Source organism: Mustela putorius, unplaced genomic scaffold (assembly GCF_011764305.1).
Source record: "Mustela putorius furo isolate JIRA1106 unplaced genomic scaffold, ASM1176430v1.1 tig00000275_pilon_pilon_pilon, whole genome shotgun sequence".
NCBI lineage: Eukaryota > Metazoa > Chordata > Mammalia > Carnivora > Mustelidae > Mustela > Mustela putorius.
Genome location: NW_025421341.1, coordinates 31,946,918 through 31,967,086, shown reverse-complemented (window position 1 = coordinate 31,967,086; position 20,169 = coordinate 31,946,918). Strand labels below are relative to the sequence as shown.

Sequence of the window (20,169 nt, the reverse complement as noted above, 5' to 3'; positions counted from 1 at the left end):
GGGAATGAGGTAAGGCCGGGCCCCGCAGCGGTCCCACCGATTCTGCGCCAAGAGGCCGCGGACGGCTGCTGCGAGCCGGCGCCGCCCCGCCCTCCGCTCGGCCGCTCGGCACCCGAGGGCCCCGTAAAGTCCTCCCCGTGCCGGCGTTGACCCCTCCACCACCTCTGCTTCCCGAGCACCGCCTAGCTCCCCGCCCGGCCCGCGCCGCCGCTGCAGCCCCTCGGGGTCCTTTTGGATACACCTTCGACTCTGTCCGCACCCCTCAAGCCTGTGGGCCCGGGGTCGACCTTTGCGCTCCTCCCGTCCCAACTCGGCTGGGGAAGGGTCCCCACGCCCCTTTCCTCGCGAGCCGGCGCCCTCCCGGAGCCCCGCCCCCGTTTGCCCCGCCCCTCAGGCCCCGCCCTCCGTTGCCCCGGGAACCGCGGATCCCAGCAGCTGCAGGAGGCGCCCGGCCCCGCGGAGCAGCCCTCGCCGCCACCGCCGCCGCTCCCGCCGCCACCGCCGCCGCGCCCCAGCTCCGGCTTCCGCTCCCGCGCCCACTCGGTCGGCCATGCCGCCCCGCCGCGCCCTGGCGCCCGGTGCGCAGCTGTTGCCCACGTCGGCCCTGCTGCTCCTGCTGCTTGGCGCGGGGCCCCGCGGCGGCTGCCTGGCCAGCCCGGTGCCCGCCGCGCCCCTGCCCGCGCCCGGGCCGTGCGCGGCGCAGCCCTGTCAGAACGGGGGCGTGTGCACCCCGCACCCGGCGCCCGACCAGCAGTCCCCAGCCCCTGCCGGCGAGCCCGGCTACAGCTGCACCTGCCCCGCCGGGGTCTCTGGCGCCAACTGCCAGGTGAGTGGACCGGGCGGGCGTGGGGCGGGACGCAGGCCGGGGACCAGCAGCTTCTCTCCGCCCGACGCTGCGCGCTGCCCGGCGCGGGGATCCGGCATGCTTGACACCGGCTTCTCCTCCCCCGGGGAGGGGATGAATCTGGCCTCCCGGCGCGCGTGGTTACGAACCCCTGGCCGACCTTCCAAGTGCCTCTTCCCTGCCCACCCAGTTCTCCTGCCGTGCCAGCCTGGGGCTCTGGTCGCGCGTCCCTCCAGCCCCGGTACTCCTGGCGCGACCACTGGCCACCAAGTGACGCGCCCCTCCTGGCCCGGGCCAAGCCATGCTCGCCGGGGCAGCTCGGGAGAGCCAGCTCCGAGCGTACCCGGCGACGCGTTCAATGTCCAAGTGGCCCCTGCTCCCAGTCCCGCTCGCCCCTGGGTGTGTCAGGGTGCGCGTTGTGGGAGTCGGGTGGTGGCGGGCTCAGTGCCAGGTGGTCGGACACTTTCTTTCCTTTCCTCCAGCCTTGAGGGCTCTGATCAGGCAGCTGGAGGCCGAAAGGGCAGCTGCCTTTCCGCAGCCTGCGACCAGCCGTTTCTGGGCTTAGGAGGGGGTGTTGCAACAGTCAGAGGCGTTCGAGGGGACATTGTGCGTGGGGCTCGGTGTGTCGCGCTCCGGGCTGGCCGCTCTTCGAGGCGCACGCTTGGGTCGGGCTTGCAGGGCGTGAGCAGGGCACTGGGAAGCTTCGAGGAAGCGTGGGGCGGCGCGAGGGATGGGAGATGGCCCAGCGGCCGCCCGTGGATTTGGGATTTACAAGAGAATTTGGCAGAACATAATAAATGAGGATGGATTACAAGTATGCTAAAGCTCAGTGAAACCTATTAACCTAATAACATCAACATTTTCAGATAGGCGAGTCGGTCGCAGTGTGTGTGCTGGTAGAAAATCCCCAAGTCTATTCCAGGGCAAGGGCAAATAATGAACTTCTCTGTAATTATTCAGTTAAATCAGGTGAATGTGGAACATATCTGGGATCAGATGTTTTCTTTCATGCCTTTGGAGTGGAGGAGTTTGTTTCATAAACATTTTATAAAATGCTCCAAGAGTTACTTGGAGAATGCCCAAACGGTCTTTCTGTAGGAGAAGAAAGGCCACACATGAGATGAGATAAGCTTTAATATTTTCTTAATAGAGCTATTTGGGATTGAGAAGCTTGACCTTGACAGCCAGAATGTTTGCTATTTCCTAGAATTTTTTTTTTTTCTTTAGGGGCAAATTACCCGCCTGAATCTGTCTTTTCAATGTTGTGCCCTTCTTTGTTAACTGGTTCCAATAAGCTTTAATTTCCTCAAAGGGGATGATGATGATGATGCGATTGTGTGTGATATGATCATTACAGGTGAATTTGGGGCGTGATGACTCTTTGGGGGAATTTGCTGTGGGAGCCTTTCTAACCATTAGGACAAAATCTTGCTAACTAATTTCCCTTGTTGATTGATGATTTATATGACTTTTCCTGAAGAAATGAGTTGCCTGAATGCTTCTATCGAACTGCTGTTATATTTACATGTCTGAATTACATCCTTAAAAGAAATAGTCGATTCAGACTCAGGATAGTGGGGATGGACAGGAGAAGGCAGGTTAGTGTGTACTTCAGTTTAAGTAAAGGGAAAGAAAAGCTGAACATTGGGAATTTAACCCAACTCTGAGATTGTGTGTGTGTGTGTAAGAGACTCAAAAATTATAAGGAATCCTCAAGAAAGGGAGAGAACTCTGTAGTGTTTCCTAGATGACTAATAGAGAAACATAATTTTTTTTTTGTCCTAAGTAGTGACTTGATGTGTCATGTAATTCATCCAGAAAAGACTCACAAACTGATACCTAAATATTGTAGCACCAACTGGTTCAAAACAGATTTGGGTTTCTTGTATAGCTCCCATTCCAGCAGTGTTAGCTGTGGAGTGCTGACTTCCTGAGGAGAAGCAATGCCGGTATTCTGAGCTCCTCATTGGAGAGGGAGCTGAAATAAGTCTAATTCTAACAGTAAAGCTTAGCAAATTTGGAACCTCATCTAGCGTGGTTCCCCAGAAGAGCTTAACTGAGATGAGTCAGAGACTTATAACCCCTAAAAAATTGAATCCTGATAATTTTAATTTAATCTTTCATGATCTTGGAGTAGGACTCTCGTTTTCTGTGGGGGGGAAAAGAAGGCAATCTCAGTAGAGAAGATAAAGAGAGGGGGAAAAACCCTTACACACACTCAATTACAGATAAGGGGAATGGATGTTAGCCATTGCAGACTGGTGCTTACTGAAATACAACCTAATAATGCTCACTGGCTACATTGGAAATGGAATTTCACCTGTGTGTGAAGAGAAGCCTTAAGTGCCACCCCTCCCCCCATAGCAAAGACAGTAATGTTAGCAATGGAAACAATAGAACCTAACTCGGAAGTTTTATTTTTTTTCTCCTCTTTCCTTTTCTTTCTTTCTTTCTTTTATTTTTTTATTTTTTTCAGGGTAACAGTATTCATTGTTTTTGCACCACACCCAGTGCTCCATGCAATCCGTGCCCTCCTTAATACCCACCACCTGGCTCCCCCAACCTCCCACCCCCTGCCCCTTCAAAACCCTCAGGTTGTTTCTCAGAGTCCATAGTCTCTCATGGTTCACCTCCCCTTCCAATTTCCCTCAACTCCCTTCTCCTTTCCATCCTCTTTCCTTTTCTTTCTTTCTTTTCTTTTTTTCGAGAAAATTAAGAAACTCATACATCACTCGTTAGGGTTAAAATGGATTAAGGCTGTTTGCAGTCTCTGTGCTCGGCTGACTGACTTGGGGCCAGCCGGTGGATCCAGGCGGCGCTCTGGTGGCGCACGGTGACAGGAACTCACTGGCTTTGGGAGATGTGTGGTGTGAAGGCAGGATGTGCGGATTTGAAGTTGAGCAGCCACAGTTAAACCTACTGGGACAGGTGATCTAAACTGACCGAGCCTCAGTTTCCTCATCTTTGAGAACCAGATCTACCATACAGGGTTTGTAAGAAAGGGTTTGATTTGGGTTTTTGATGTGTGACTGTTGACAGCGTTTAAGTCTCACCTCTCCCTCTCGCCTTTCGCTCCACATGCGGGTAAGCTGATCGCAAAGCCTGGGTGTTGGGGTGGGGTTCCAACACGTAAGCCCTGACCATGTGTTCAAGCCCCGCCCATGCACTCCTAGCCCCACCCCCATCTGCAGCTTCCCTGTCCACGCCCCCAGGCCGGTTCCTTTCCCTTCCCTCTTAAGCCACCAGGGATCTATTTGGGAGCTGCCTGATCTCCCCAGAGAACCCCATTATGTGAGCAAGAAACCTTTTCATACCCTGCTGGGATGTGTGTGTGTGTGTGTGCGCCATTTTCAGTCTTGACATTCCAACCAAATTTTGAGTGGCTGCCCATCCTGTCTGTGGGATATTCACAACAGGATTTTTGGAAAGATTTCATTCATTAAGTGTTGTAAATCACTGAGCACCCATAGTTCCTCCATAAATGCTATCTTTTTTCTTTCTTTTTAAACTTCTGTACACATTTCATATGCTCATTACCCAACTGTATGAGGTAGCTAGTGCGAGTGTCATCTCTCAAATGTAGAAATGAAGCTCATTTGACTGAATGACCAGTCTAAGATTAAACATTTTGATTGCCCTGAAAATCATACAACACTTAAAATACATATTTTCTAAGTCCTCTTTCACACTTAAACATGGTAAGTCACGATTCAATGGATTCTGAAATGTATATGGTAACCACCCCACAGAGAAATGATGGTGGTGATGGTGATGATGGTGATGATGGTGGTGGTGATGATGATGGCTGATAACTCTTTTCTCAAGCACTTGTCATGCACCAGCACTGTTTTGGGGCTTTACCAAAATAATTCACCACTGTTTACAGTCTCTGATAAGCTGGGTATTGTAGCACCAACTGGTAGCCACTGTCCTTGTTATGTAGATGACGTGTAGAAAAGTTGAATGACTGCCCCAAGGTCACACAGCTAGTCAGTAGTAGAGCTGGCATTTGACCAAGTAGCTGTTCCTTTTGGTTTTTGTTTTTTAAGATTTTATTTATTTGAGAGAGTGTGAAGGAGAGCACAGGCAGGGTGAGGCACGGAGGGAGAAGCAGACTCCCTGCTGAGCAGCAAGCCCCATGCGGGGCTCAGTCCTGGAATTCCAGGATCATGACCTGAGCCAAAGGCAGACACTCAACTGACTGAGCCACCCAGGCGCCCCCAAGTAGCTGGTCTGATGCAGAGCTGTAGAGTTTAAAGTCCAGCCCTGGCCCTTTGTTCGCTGTGTGACCTTAAGCAAGGGCTATAACCTCTTTGACTGTCATCAGTAAAAAGGAGACCGAAGGATTTCTGAGACTGGTTTTGCTCTGAAACACGGAGATTGAACCACTCGGCTCACCTGGGGCAAAGGGCCGCAGGAATGACAAAGGCACAGCAAATTTTCCCTGTGCCACCCCCAAGCAGGGCTTTCACCTCAGGGTTAGAATTCTGGGTCCCAGCTGAAGTTCTTGTTCCCGTGATGACAAGCAAATGGGCACTAAATAAAAGATATACAAATATTTCTGGTGGGTTTGAAATAAACTCCCAACTTCAGAAAGATCGAGGCTGCTCTCCTCACCTTTTGGGTTCATTTGGGAAAGCAAGCAGGCACCAGAGGCAGCTACTTCTGGGCCGACGTTTTCTTTTCCTTCCTTCTCTTGGGCCAAAGTAGCAATTATTTAAATTATTTTAATTTGTGTGATTTTACTTGTAAAACTTTCTTGTTGTAATGAAATAATCCATTGCCAAATATTCAAGCCGTCAGACACCTGTTTATTTTTTTCATCTCCTGTTCCTAGGACTCTTATCCTTTGGGATTATAATGAAAATGTGTCAGTTTCTGCACTTGGAGCAAAAAGAGGCTGCTTGCGTAGCTGCTTTTTATGCAAGTTAATTTTACCCACTAAGCTGATTCTATAATCCTCTCCTCTGATTAAACACGCTAACTTGAAACAACGGTTTTGCTTCTGATGAATCCATAAAAAAAAAAAAAAGATTCTATTTATTTATTTATTTAGAGAGTGGTGGGGAGGAGCAGAGGGAGAGGGGGAGAGAAACTCAAGCAGACTCTGTGCTGAGCACTGGTGCCCAGGGCAGGGCTCCAGGCTCATGACCCTGAGATCACAACCTGAGCTGACATCAAGTCGGTTGCTTAATGGACTGCAGCCCCCAGGTGCCCCTGATGAATCCATTTTTGATGGAAGCTAGCTAACAAGCAACAACAACAACAAAATTATGGCTCTTTGCACAGGATCAATCTAGTGGACTTTTTGCACACACATGCACAAATAGGCTCACACACACACACACACACACACACACACGCACAAACTCAGGCACACATATATTCATTCCCAAGCTCACATGGTGATGTGTGCAAAATGTTCAATGTGTTACCTGAAGTGTCAAGAGACTGCTTCTTTCACTGGCTGTTCTGTCAACTTTTTGTGTCCTTGGGAAGGTAATTAAACAGCCTTGAACCTCAGTGTTCATATCTCTAAAATGGACTAATATGTTTGCTTTATTTTCTTCATAGAAGAGATGAAATTCACAAATGGGATTACAGTAAAGTTTATCAAGAAGTAGAAAGAAGTATGGGAGTTTTAAAACATTTTTTAAAACGGTAAAGCATTGCACAAATACTAAGTGTACCAAGAAAAGGATGATAAAATTTCTGTATAGAATATGATTATGCCAGGGGCACCTGGGTGGCTCAGTGGGTTAAAGCCTCTGCCTTCAGCTCAGGTCATGATCCCAGGGTCCTGGGATCGAGCCCCGCCATCGGGCTCTCTGCTCAGCAGGGAGCCTGCTTTGTCCCATCTCTCTGCCTGCTTCTCTCCTACTTGTGATCTCCATCTGTCAAATAAGTAAATAAAATCTTAAAAAAAAAAAGAATATGATTATGCCATTTTATTCCTGTCTGAGATTGTCTTTCTTCAAGGAACAGACTCAACCTTTTCTCCCCACTGGGATGAGTTATGTTACAACAGAAGTATAAAAAAGGGAACAGTTCCTTATATTAAAATTTTGATAGATTTGTAGTTCTTTTTTATTCTGAAATAAATGAATAATTTCTCAGAAAATTCCCCATGACTTCATTCTCCGTTGAAATGAATGAGAAAAGCTTGTTAAAATCCTGCAACAATTTAAGTAAACGAAACAGTTGCTTTTCTTGGTATTGTTAAATTGAAGTGATTTTCCTATTTTGTTTATCTAGTGCATTCTTAGGAAACGTCACTTTCCTCAGCTTGGCCCCCTGACAAAAAGGCATTCTGTCTTTAGCCTCTTTGCTTAAGCTTCTCATGTGACAGGGTACCTTCCAAAATGGTTTTGCTTATGCCTATACTTCATAAGCATCAAACAGGAAAGAAAACCTATCTGCAGCTGAAGGGTATTTGAGTAGGAACACAGAATGCCCAAGTAGTATTTTTAGATCTCCTTAGTGATTCAGTAGGCAGCTGTGGTCCAAACTGCTTAATCCAGTGGCTGGGACTATGGAATCTTGTCCCCCAAAGAGAAAATCTAATAACACAGCAAAGTTTTGTGGACAGAATTTCTTTTAATTACCCCTTCTTCCATTCTGGAGTCTCCCCTCCCCTACAACTGCTGTCCAGCCCTTTTGGCTTCTAGAATCCTCTGGGAGCTTTTGCAAAGGGGAATGCCTGTATCCTACTGTCCCCTTGTCTCCCAGATTCTCACTGAAGTGGTCTGGGATGGGCCCTGGGCACTGGTGATTTTCTAAATGCTGTCCAGGTGATTCTACTGTATGATCAGCATGAGGAGCTCCCATTAGCTACTGCTCCCTCCCCCTCCGCCCTGCCCCATCATGGCCCCATAGTCCCCACCACCTGCCCAGCATGGGGCTAGCATGTGGCAGAGAAAACAAATACAGTCATACCTACTCTTGGTCATTCTCACCAGAAGAGCATCCTGGCCTTCTTGGCCCTCTTCAAATGGCAGAGTTTTGCATCTGAAAGTGGACTTGAAGTCTCCATGAAGGAGCCTGATGGGTGGAAAGAGTCCAGTGTGTATTGGAATCCAGCTCTGAGTACGTTGGAGAGGAATTCATTGTCTTGTGACTTGGTTTTCTCATCTGTAAAAATGGGGTCCGGCGGCCAACCTTGCAGGCTATTGTAGCTTCGGAAAGTGTCTCAGTGACTAGCCTGAGAGACACCCAATAAAAAGGTAGTTTATTATAGATGTTGCACACATCTATAATAGGAATAATATTTATTTTATGCCATTCTTTACAAAAGTGGGGGGCCTAGAAAGTCCTTTCCCTTGGATAAAAAAAAAAAATTCCTTTCCTATGTGACTTCCAAAGAAACCAAAATTCCATCAGTAGAGATTCATTTCTTTGGTTGTGACGTTTCAGATGCTAGAAGGCTTGGATTCTGGTGGTGACACCCCACAGCATTCACTTCTGTTGGTTCCTCCTTTGTACTCCACTTACCAAGTGGGGGTCAAGACCAGAGAACAATATGAACGGAGCATGCACTCATGGTTTATCCTTCTATGGAATCATTCATTGCTTTATTTGAGCACTAACCTGTCTTCAGACAACTTTCATGATGTGAGTCTTTGATCATTGTCTTCAAGTGGAGGGTCTTCTCTGAATTGCCCTTCCCTGCTCTCCAGAGTAAGTGAGGGCAGAGCAGGAACCAGGACTGGGATGGGCACCCAGTGCAGGGGCCCCGAACAGTAGGTGCTCCATAAATATTGTTGAATACACCAGGGCTTCAGTGGGGTGCAGCTGTGGACACCACGAGGGCACTGGGCACCAAGGAGGGGGTTCTAGACGCTTGAGGAAGGGTGCTGTTTAGGAGCAGGAAGGCACAGGAAGACAGATTTAATCTGTTTAATAACTTCCCTGGTGCCAGGTCTGTTCTGAGCAGCACACCATAGTTTTCAGTAAACCCTTTGCAGTAGCCTTGGCTTTTAATCTTTCTAATAAAGCTTCCTTTTAACAATACTTGAATGATGAACTAAAGCAGGGGTGGGCAAAGGACAGCCCATATTGTATTTTTCCCTCCCCTTCATGCCAAGAACTAAGAATGGTTTTAACTTTTTTAGTTTTAGTATTCATTTATTTATTTATTTAGCGAGAGCATGAGGGATGGAAGAGGGGCGGGGGGAGAGACAGAAGCTCAAGCAGGCTCCACAGCCAGCGCAGAGCCCCACAAGGAGTTTGACCCCACAACCCTGAGGTTGCGACCAGAGCTGAAATCAAGAGTCAAGGGCAACCAACTCAGCCACCCAGGTGCTGAGTTTTAACATTTTTAAATGGTTGGAAAAAAGATAAAAATGAGTACAATATTTTGTGATGTGTGGAATTATAAGAAATTGAAATATCCATGTCCATCAGTAAGGTTTTACTCATCACAGCCTCACCCACACATTTCAGTATCGTCTGTCACCACGTCGGGGCTCTGGTGACAAAGTCGAGTCACTGTGACAGGACAGTATGGCCCCCAAAGCTGAAGATACCAATCTGGCCCTTGACAAAGGAAGAAGATCTCTGAATGTTTCCATAAATGTTGGTGGAAGGAGTTTACTTTCCTGTTTTCTCTTATTTGACTTAGTTAGAGCCGGAGCCTCGTTGCTCCCCCTTTTCTCTACCTCCCGGTCCCTTCTCCTTGAGGGGTGTCCAGAGTCAGGCTCTAGGGCAGAAAGCTGCAGGAAACACATGGACAGATACACAGAGCCCTTGTCTTCAAACCGCTTTCATCTCAGGGGTCGGGCTGGACAGAATCTATCTTTTCATTGTTCATCAGACCTTGGTTGAATGTGTTTGGACACGGTAGTTACCGTCTGTTTCTAGGGAGGCAGTAGGGAGAGGAAATGCTGGCTGTCAGGGCTTGGAGTGGGAATTTAGAGGTTTAGAATCCCTCCCAGTGCCAAGCTTTTTAGGTTTCTTAACCCTGATTCCTCACTCATAAATAGGATGGTTGGAAGGGTTAAGGGGAGTAGTTTGGGGAACCCCTGCACAGAGTGCACCCTCTGGCCCTATAAACTATTTTTAGCAAAGTGGAAAGGATTGTCCAGTTCATGACTACTTGGGCGTGGGGTGGGTTTTCATGGCTAGGTGCCAGTGGGGGATCTGGGCCCTGGCATCTGGGTTCGAGTATAGTGTTTTAATATTACCCTACTGCATTGTCCCAGACTGCTCCATGTTTATGACTTTGAACGTGAGTGCCCGAGGGGACAGGGAGAGGAAGAAGGGCTAGAGCTTCCAGGTCAGGCGGTCTTCATTTTCTTGAACATGCTTCGGGTTTTTACAGTGTTAAGGTCTTTCTTTCTTAAAGAGAGAGAAAAGGCAGAAGGCTTTTGAAAAAGAGCGAGGATTGGAGAAATGAAATCAGTGTACTTCAAAGCAAAGGCTCTTGAAAAGAGAAAGATGTCTGCTATCTTTGCTCACAGTTCCTGAAAGCCAGCACATCCTTCAGAATTGCGATGTTGGCCCTTATCTGCTGCTTGTAGTTAATTTCAAGAAACATTTGTAATGACTTCTGGGTTTCAGAGGCAAATTGAAATTCCCTCCTTTGTGGAAGGCCTTCAGTGGTGGAAGTGATCACAAGAGATGAAAAAACTGGTTCTGTTTTTTTTTTTTTTTTTAAAGATTTTATTTATTTATTTGACAGAGAGAGATCACAAGTAGGCAGAGAGGCAGGCAGAGAGAGAGAGAGGAGGAAGCAAGCGCCCCGCTGAGCAGAGAGCCCGATGCGGGACTCGATCCCAGGACCCCATTATCATGACCTGAGCTGAAGGAAGAGGCTTAACCCACTGAGCCACCCAGGCGCCCCCTGGTTCTGGTTTTCATGGGAAATCAGAACCAGGGTCTGGAGCAAATGGGCTGATCTCTGTCCAGTGGAAGGATGACCCAGGGAGGGGGGTGGTCAGTCCCCCACATTCAGGTCAGATTTCGGGAATATGTTATTTAAGGAAAAATCACATGCTTAATTTCCAAGCAACATGGAATGCATTAGAAGAGGCAAAGTGTTAAATATATCCTATGTATTACCTTAGAGAGGGAAGATTTTATATAGGAACCACGAAAAGAGACCCAAACCTCTAACTTCAAACAGACCTCCCCTATTGTTCCTCATACAAAGGATTTCCAGATCTTTTTTTTTTTTTTTTTTTTTTTTTTTTTTCATTGACTTATAACTTACATACAGTGAAATTCACCCTTTTAAGCCTCCGGGTCTATGACTTTGGACGTACAGTTGTGTAACTACCACATAATCAAGAAAAGGAAAGGCTCATCTCCCCCCACTCACACCACTTTGTCGTGAACTCTATCCCTGGCCTCCTCCTCTAGCCGCTGTTGGTTTGATTCCTGTCCTTATACTTCTGCCTTTTCCATAACATCATACAAATAAAATCACACAACACGTGTGCTGCTTCTACTTAACATCATGCTCTTGAGATTGATCCTCGTGGTTGAGCATGTCCAGAGTTTGTCTCTTGGCTCTTGCCAACTAGTATTCCATTGTCTCTCACCAACCGATGGCATTTGGGTGGTTGCCAGTTCTTGGTAATTGAGCACAAAGCTGCCAGAAACGTTCATGTGCAGGTCTTTAAGTGGACATATGATTTTCATTTCCTTGAGTAAATGCTCAGGAGTGGGATTGCTGGGTCATGTTAGTGCAAGTTCAACTATATCAGAAGCAGCCAAACTGCTTTCCAGGATGCCTGTACTATCGTGCGTTTCGATTGGTAGCAAATGTGAGTTTCAGTCGCTTGCATTCTTATCAGTTCTTGGATTTGTGGGTGATTTAAGATTTTCGCTGTTCTAAGAGGTGTGCAGTGTTATCACACTGTGGTTTTAATTTGCATTTTCCTAACGACTAATGATTTTGAACATTTAAAAAAATATACTAGTTGCTATGCTTATGTCTTCCTTGATGAAGTGTCTGTTCAAATGAGTTGTAAGAGTTCTATCAGTGTTTTGGGTGTAAAGCCTTGATTTGATATATGACTGGCAAATATTTTCTCCTAATCTGTGGCTTGTCTTTTCATTTTCTTTTTTAAAAAAGATCTATTTATTTTAGTGAGAGAGAGTCAGTATGAGTGGGGACGGGGGAGGGCAGAGGGAGAGAACCCCCAAGGAGACTTCCTACTAGGGGCTGAGCCCTAGGCGATCTCCCAACCCATGAGATAATGACCCATGAGATCATGACCTGAGCTAAAACCAAGAGTCAGATGCTCAATGGACTGAGTCACCCAGGGGCCCCTTGTCTTTTCATTTTCTTAACAGTGTCTTTGAAAGGGCATTTAAAAAATATTGCTGAAGTCTCATTTATTATTATTTTTTTTCTTTTGGTGGTTGGTGCTTTTTCGTGTCCTAAGAAATCTTTGTTTGCCTTAGGGTCATGAAAATTTTCTCCTGGGTATTTCCAGAATTATATTGTTTGAAGTTTACATGTGGGTCTCTGATAAACTTTGAGGTAATATTTGTATGTGGTGCAATATACAGGTAATTTTTATTCACTTTTGGCATATGACTGCTATCCAGTTAGTCCCCAAATATTTGTTGACAAGACTGTCTCCACTGACTTACCTTGGCAACTTTGTTGAGAATCATTTGACCATAATATGTGGGTCTACTTCTAGACTTCATTATATTTCATTGACTTGATATATCTATCATTTTGCCCAATTCCACATTGTCTTGATTACTGTAGTTTTATAGTAAGCCTTGAAATCCGGTTGTGTGAATCAGGTTGTGTGTTGTTTTCCTTGATCCCCAAAGATTACATACTGGTTTTCTGATACTCAAATTTAACTGTGAGTCTTTATTTTTAATTTGCTTACCTCAAAGGCTTGACTAATCCCTGCTCCAATTCTGAGATATTTTCTGAAGAGTACATCAATGGCACTTTAAATTCTTGCAAAGCAATTAAACATGGCAAATTCTGTTAACTTGTATTTAAAATATTAATTTAACTCATAGTTTTACATCATCATGGGGGCCTTTTTAAAAACAACTGTCAAACTATGTTAGGACATTAAGAAAATCTTTGAACCTATAGTAAAAAGAGCCCATTGGTAAACTTTTCTTACCCTCTTTCCACCCGTTGTACTAATCTCATACTTCTGCACTAATCCTTATTTACATTTTGGTGTGCAGTTTTGCATTTTCCCCTCTGTATGTATAAGCATATATGAAGCTAATTACTCATAATATGCTATTTTATAATATCCCCAAAGCACCCTATGCATACTGCTCTGTAACTTTTTCTTCATCTACTTTAAACATCTTACTGTCTTAAAACAGAAAGCAAACTCATCCTTTTTGGTGGCTGAATAGTATTCCTTTGTGTGGTTGTGTGCCTATATTTAGTCTTTCCTGATATACATTATTTCCATTTTTTCAATTACAAATAATGTTGCAATGGCTATACACACAATGACATATATGTGTCTGTATAGATATTAAATATTAATATAAATGTATTAAATATTCTAAGATTGCTAAATTGCCCTCCAAAATGGTCGCACAGTTTTGCATATTTACTGACAGCATATGAGAATGCCTGTTTACCCACATTTTTGTCTTTACTGGTTTTCCTATCTTTCGTTTATTTTTATGTGTTAACTGATAAAACATGACATCTCATTGGTTCTCTTTGCATTTATTTATTTATTTAAAAAAGATTTTATTTATTTGTCAGAGAGAGAGAGAGCACAAACAGGGCGAATAGCAGTCAGAGTAGGCAGAGGGAGAAGCAGGCTCCCTGCTGAGAAAGGAGCCTGATGCGGGACTTGATCCCAGGACCCTAGAGATCATGACCCGTGCTGAAGGCAGTTGCTTAACTGACTGAGCCAGCCGGGAGGCCCTCTCTTTGCATTTTAAAAATTACAAATTAGGGAGAACATTTCTTATGAATTTCCTGTTCTTATTTTTGCCTAATTTTCTTTTGGTTGCCTTCCTTCCCCTGCCACTGATTTGGAATAGCTCTTTGTTATTGAAGGAAGTTAACCTTTGTCCTTTCCGTTTAAACACTTTTCCCTGTTTATTATTTTTCTTTCAGTTCTGCTGATGCTCAGTGTTTTGCTATTTAGAAGCTTATAATTTTTGGTTCTTACTTAGCCAAACTCATCAATAGGATGGTTGATTAATTTTAATTAGAGTTCTAATGTTTGATACCAATACTATGCTTTACAGTGTTTTGAGAGTTACCTGATTTGAGCCAGGAGTTTGCTTTTGAAGAATTCCATTTTGGCCTTGATTTATCCTGATAGGACTGATCCTATTGTCTTTTTAGAATCTACAATTAAATATTGCCCCTGTTTATGCCTATTTTAAGAAGGGCTGGAATACACCCTGGAAAACAGTGTAGAGGTTCCTCAAAAGTTGAAAATAGAGCTACCCTACGGCCCAGTAAGCACACTACTGGGTATTTACCCTAAAGATACAGATGTAGTGATCCAAAGGGGCACCTGCACCCCAGTGTTTATAGCAGCAATGTCCACAATAGCTAAACTATGGGAAGAGCCTAGATACACATCGACAGATGAATGGATAAAGATATGGTGTATATCTATACAATGGAATACTACGCAGCCATCAAAAAACCCTGAAGTCTTGCCATTTGCAATGACGTGGATGGAACTAGAGGATATTGTGCTAAGCGAAATAAGTCAATCAGAAAAAGACAATTATCATATGATCTCTCTGATATGAAGAAGTTGAGAGGCAAGGCAGAGGGTGTGAGGGGAAGGGAGGGAAAAATGAAACAAGATGGGATTGGGAGGAAGACAAACCATAAGACTCTTAATCTCAGGAAACAAATTGAGGGTTGCTGGGGGGTGGGTGGGAGGGATGTGGTGGCTGGGTTATGGACATTAGGGAGGATATGTGCTATGGTGAGCGCTGTGAAATGTGTAAGCCTGATGATTCACAGACCTGTACTCCTGGGGCAAATATTACATTACATGTTAATTAAAAAAGAAAAAGAAGCATTGGCATAGATTTTCTAAATAATAGTTAAATACCTATAATTTATCTTGACTTTTTTGTTTTTTTGAACCTGAAACATGGCAGCCATTTTATTAAGATCCTTCTTTTTCTTCCTCTTCCTCTTCTTCTTCTTCTTCTTTTAAAGAACTACTCAACACGTTTTTCCTTTAATAATTGGCATGGGCTCCTTACTATTTTGTTAAGATCACCAAGTTAATTTTAATGGCATTATTGGATAATAGAGTATTTCTTAAAAGTTCTTGATGGTGTAATGGTCTGATTTCAAAAAGTGTTGTTCATCTAGGCTTGGGCAGGAAAAGGCTTATCTTAGTATTCAGCAAAATGCAAATTTCCCTTCTGCTTTAATCTCCATATCATGTTTTTCACATTTCCCCCCCTGAGAACAACTTCATTTCTCCTGGCCAGGGATTTTCATGGTTCTTTACCTTCATTTTCACTCTTTAAAATTGGCCATTGGTGTTTTTGGTTGTGCAAAAGGGAATTCTTTTATTTCTATAGAAAAGCCTCATAATGAGAAAATAATAAGAGAGACAGAGAAATGAGAACTAATATTAGCATTTCTATGAGGCTTAAAATAAACTCTCAGCTGGAGAAAAGTACATTTAATGTTATTATTTTTGTCTTTTACAAAAGGAGGGCAAGATAGGGGGTGGGGTGCGGACTTGGGGGCTATACTGACTGAAACAGAAGCCCTCTTATTTTGTTGTTTCCTAAGGAAAACAATTGTTGTTATTTTGTTTGACCTTAATAGTGTTAAAAATGGTGCTGACCATTTTTAAGCATCACAGTTGGATTTTATGTGAGGTTTCCCTTGCTTCCCTTACCTGCAAGGGTCCTGAAAGATGTTTTGTATGCTTAGAAGAAGTGTTTTTTCAAGCAGAGCCTGTGGGAATTTAGGCAAAGTTGAGAGCCCGCTTTCCTACTAGTGCATATTTGTGATCTCGTTAAAAACAGCCTCCTCAATAAAGATGGGTCTTCTTTCCCAGAATGGAGAGTCTTTATTCTTTTTTTTTTAAGATTTTATTTATTTATTTGACAGACAGAAATCAAAAGTAGGCAGAGAGGCAGGCAGAGAGAGAGGGGGAAGCAGGCTCCCCGCTGAGCGGAGAGCCCAATGTGGGGCTCGATCCCAGGACCTTAGGACCTGACCTGGGCCGAAGGCAGAGGCTTTAACCCACTGAGCCACCCAGGTGTCCCAAGTCTTTATTCTTGTCCGAGTTCACCAACAGACCTGCTTCCTTCATGGGTCCTCCAAATGAAAGGTGCTTGCCCATTGACTTAAGCTTCAAACCAGAAACCTGGAAAGAAGCACATCTTACTGGAGGGTTCTAGCATTCTATTCCTAGGGCTCTGACCGCAGAGCATTGGGAAGAAACTTAATGCATAGAGAGGAACAGCAATGGATGTGGTGTGTATTGTAGTAGGGAGACAGAACGTCTTGAAATATGCCATAGTTTCTCATGATCCCCCATGGTTGAATCACATACTATCCCAGGTATATCCATGAGATTTGTGTTATCTTAAAGATCTTTTTATTGAGGTAAATTCACATAATATAAAAGTAATCCTTTTAAGGGAAACAATCCAGTGGCATCCAGTATATCACAATGTTGTGCAGTCAACATCTTGGTCTAGTTCGAAAATATTTTTATCACCCCAAAAGGAAATGCTATATATCTTAAATGGTTGTTTCCCATTCTTCCCTCCCCCCAGTGGCTGGCAACCACCAATCTGTATTCTGTCTCCATGAATTTACTATTCTTGATAGAGAGAAGCAGATTCCCTGCTGAGCAGGTAGCCCAACGTGGGGCTCCATCCCAGGACCCGAGATCATGACCTAAGCTGAAGGCAAATGCTTAACTGACTGAGCCACCCAAGTACCCCATATGGATGATATTTTATTTTTGCATTCATCAGTTGACAGACATTTGGGTTAAACTTTTGGCTAGTGTGACTGAAGCCACTATGAACATGCCTATGTGAGTAATTGTTTGAGTGCCTGCTTTCAATTCTTTGGGGGTACATAACTAGGAGTAGAATTGCTGAGTCATATGGCAGTTCTCTCTTTAACTTTCTGAGGAACTTCCAAATGGTTTTCCATTTGTGTTATCTTCTTCTTCTTCTTCTTTTTTTTTTTTTTAAAGATTTTATTTATTCATTTGAGAGAGAGAAAGTGAGAGAGAGCATGAGAGCTGAGGTCAGAGGGAGAAGCGGACTCCCCACTGAACTGGGAGCCTGATGCAGGACTCTATCCCAGGACTTCGAGACCATGACTAGAGCTGAAGGCAGTGGCTTAACCAACTGAGCCACCCACGCACCCCACCATTTGTGTTATCTTCTTATACGACCTGAGCCCCAGGATCCTCCTAGGGATGGTTACTTGCAGCCTCTACTCACAGTCCAGACTCATGTCTTCTTGTTACTGTCCTCGCCTGGGCACACAACAATCCAAATATTCATTCCTGGCCTGGTCTGTGACCCTAATCCCCTGTGACACTCTGCCTGCCCGACTCCGTGGTGATTTCTTGGAAGAGCCCAGCCTCCTGTCGCTCTCTCTCTCTCAGGAGGGGCTCTCGATGGAGACTCTGTTGTCTGGCTCAGCCTGAGTACTGCCCCTCCAGTCCAGTGACTCATGCCTCATTCTGGTTCCTCAAGCTTGCCAGGTCACTTGAGCCACCATGAATCAGTGGCCCTAGATGTCATTGGTCCAATCGCCTCATTTCACTGAGGAGGAAACTGAGGCCAGAAGGTTGGAAAATATTGTGTAAGGCCATTGGGGTCATTCGTGGCTGGATGGAACTTGAAAAAGGGCTTTAACTTCTGGTTGGGTGACCTTCAGATACCCTGTGCTGTCCCCTCTTCCAAGTCCCAGCACCCATCGGGCACATTCAGGATGACACAAGGAGAAACAGAGCCTCACCAATAGTCATTGTGGGTTAAAATACCATCTGAGCTAATGTGTTTGTTAAGGAACTAGCTCATGTGGGTTTATACAGAGCATTTATATTGCTAGTTTGAATGAGTTCAGTGTAAATGAGTTCAAGTGGGCTGTGGGAGGGATTGGCTACATCCAGTGATGAGCCAAAAGCAGGGCAGCTGGCCTGGAGACCCCTCGTTGCTTAGCAGCCATCACCAGGCAACTGGATTCCTCCAACCTGAACCTGGTTTAGGTCCTCAGGGATTGGGATTTGGGAAGTGCAACTGAGAAAGGAGTGGGAATGGGATGTTTTGTAGGCTCAGGATCTCCCTCTCCCCAGAACAAAACGAATAAAAACAAGTCACCTTCAGGGAGCTGGCATTTCTGGCTACTCTGGAGATTTTTTGACCTCGAGAAGCTCATAAAATGACCAAATCTTTAGATCTAGTCCCTTATCACCAGTCCCTCCATTCTCATGTCTTCCCGGCCTGTCCCACTCACAGACTGACACCAAAGTGCTTTTTTATAGAAAACTAGGAATGGGCAGGGGATGGCCTTCTTTGCTTTTCAATGGCAGATTAACAATCTAGGGAACACACTCTTCCACTGGCAATTTCTGAAAAACGATTAAAATGGCTTGGGAGGAGATGACCAAGAGGATGCGACTGAGAGTTGACTCATAAGCTGAAGCCAGGCAGTCAGAAGCTCATTCCCTCCCCATCCTCGGGATCTACCTCATGCCCACCATTCCCACAGTGGGAGCCATTTTCAAGGATGCAGCCTTCAGAGAGTAAGGTGTTGTTGAGATCATCTGGACAGTGAGTGAACACAGGTGTAGCCTCTGTATAAACTTGTCAGATTTGGTGTGTGGGTGCAGTGACCCACTTGTCTCGTGGCTCCCAACTCCCTAAACACAGAGGAAAATGGGACTGAGAAGAGGAGGGACTCATGGCCCAGGTGACATTGGTTAAGCCCCCTGACATGCAGTGTCTTTACCTTTCAGTCATATGAAGGTACAGATTTCCTTCTTGCATAAGCTATTTGAATTGAGTTTTTAGTTGCTTATAACCCAAGATAAGACTTGTGTGTAAGTTCCCTTGCTTATTAATCCTGCCACCCGCCATCTGGAATGGCCTGCCTCTTTCTTCAGTCTCTTACTGCCCTCTGAGTATGGGGGCCAGGGTCAGATTTCACTTGGGAAGCTTCCAAGTTTGTAACCCAGACCATACCAACAGTAAAGTATTTGAATTTTTAAGTAGAAATATAGTTACTTAAATGTAAATACGTTAAGCACTGCTATAAGGAATTGAGTGATTAAGTGGTGTCTAATTTTCCCATGTTATGGATGGGAAAAATGAAGACCAGAGAGGTTTGAAGACCAGGCCAGATCAAGCTTTTTTCCATGCTGTATTAATTAGTACCTTTTCCTCTGTACTGGTTTTATTCTGAGGTTCCAGATAGTGACCCCTTACAGCTGTAGGTGCACACCATCCTTACTATCAGCAGTGTTAAGGGAACAGAAAGCCTATCTTCTTTAGTTGCTCTAAAAAGTCCTGAGATTAGCTCTGGTTGGACTGACTTGGGTCATGTGTGCCTCTCTAAACCAGTCACTGTAGTAAGGGGGTTGGAGTCTGCTGATTGGCCAAAAAGCCTGGGTCATGCGCCCCAGTTAAATCACATGGACTAAGATTGGAAGGCGGTCTTTTCTTAAGGAAATTGGGATACTATTCTTAGAGTGAGGAGAAATAGCTAGTGGGAATGAAGTCAACAGTTTCCCAGTATACCCTACTGCCTTTTTCTTTGTGGCTATTCAAATTTGAATGCAAATTCACCAAAAATGAATTCCTCTCTCTGCCTCTTTGTAGCCATTGGTCTCTCTCACTAGAACTTCTTGAGGGGGCACTACTTATGGTGTCTGTGTATAAATTTCATTGCCTATATTGATCTCTATTGTTCTCATTTTAAGTGGTGGTATCTTATATTGGAGAGCGTATCAGGATAAGGTAGTTTCAGAATATTCCAGTATGCATTTTAGGAGGACTCTAAATAATTAATCTGTTTCTTTCTTTCTTTCTCTCTCTCTCTCTCTTTCTCTCTCTCTCTCACACACACACATGCACACATACATTGGCACAGTTTTAGAAAATGTGTATGTGTTTTAATATCAGGCATTCAACTGTTCAGAATTGTTTATCTAATATGCATATCATCTTGATTTTACAGACATATAAATTGATAAAAGGACCATAGGTGATAGGTTCCCTCATTAGTTAACATTCTCTAAAGTAAAAGTGACTATTCCAGGTATTGGAATCTGTCCAGTGATATAGCAGGAGACATGAGACTTGGAATCAGATGACCAAGGTCCTGGCTTGGCTACTTC

General features: G+C 44.7%; 1 protein-coding gene across 1 annotated transcript in view; it reads left to right on the top strand.

The window, feature by feature from the left end:
* The window catches only part of DNER (delta/notch like EGF repeat containing), a 312,134-nt gene continuing 291,965 nt past the window's right edge, over nucleotides 1-20,169 (top strand). The window contains exon 1 of the mRNA XM_045078829.1: nucleotides 1-826. Within this exon, the coding sequence (XP_044934764.1) occupies nucleotides 551-826 (276 nt within the window). The 5' untranslated portion in view covers nucleotides 1-550. The remainder of the gene's footprint in view (nucleotides 827-20,169) is intronic.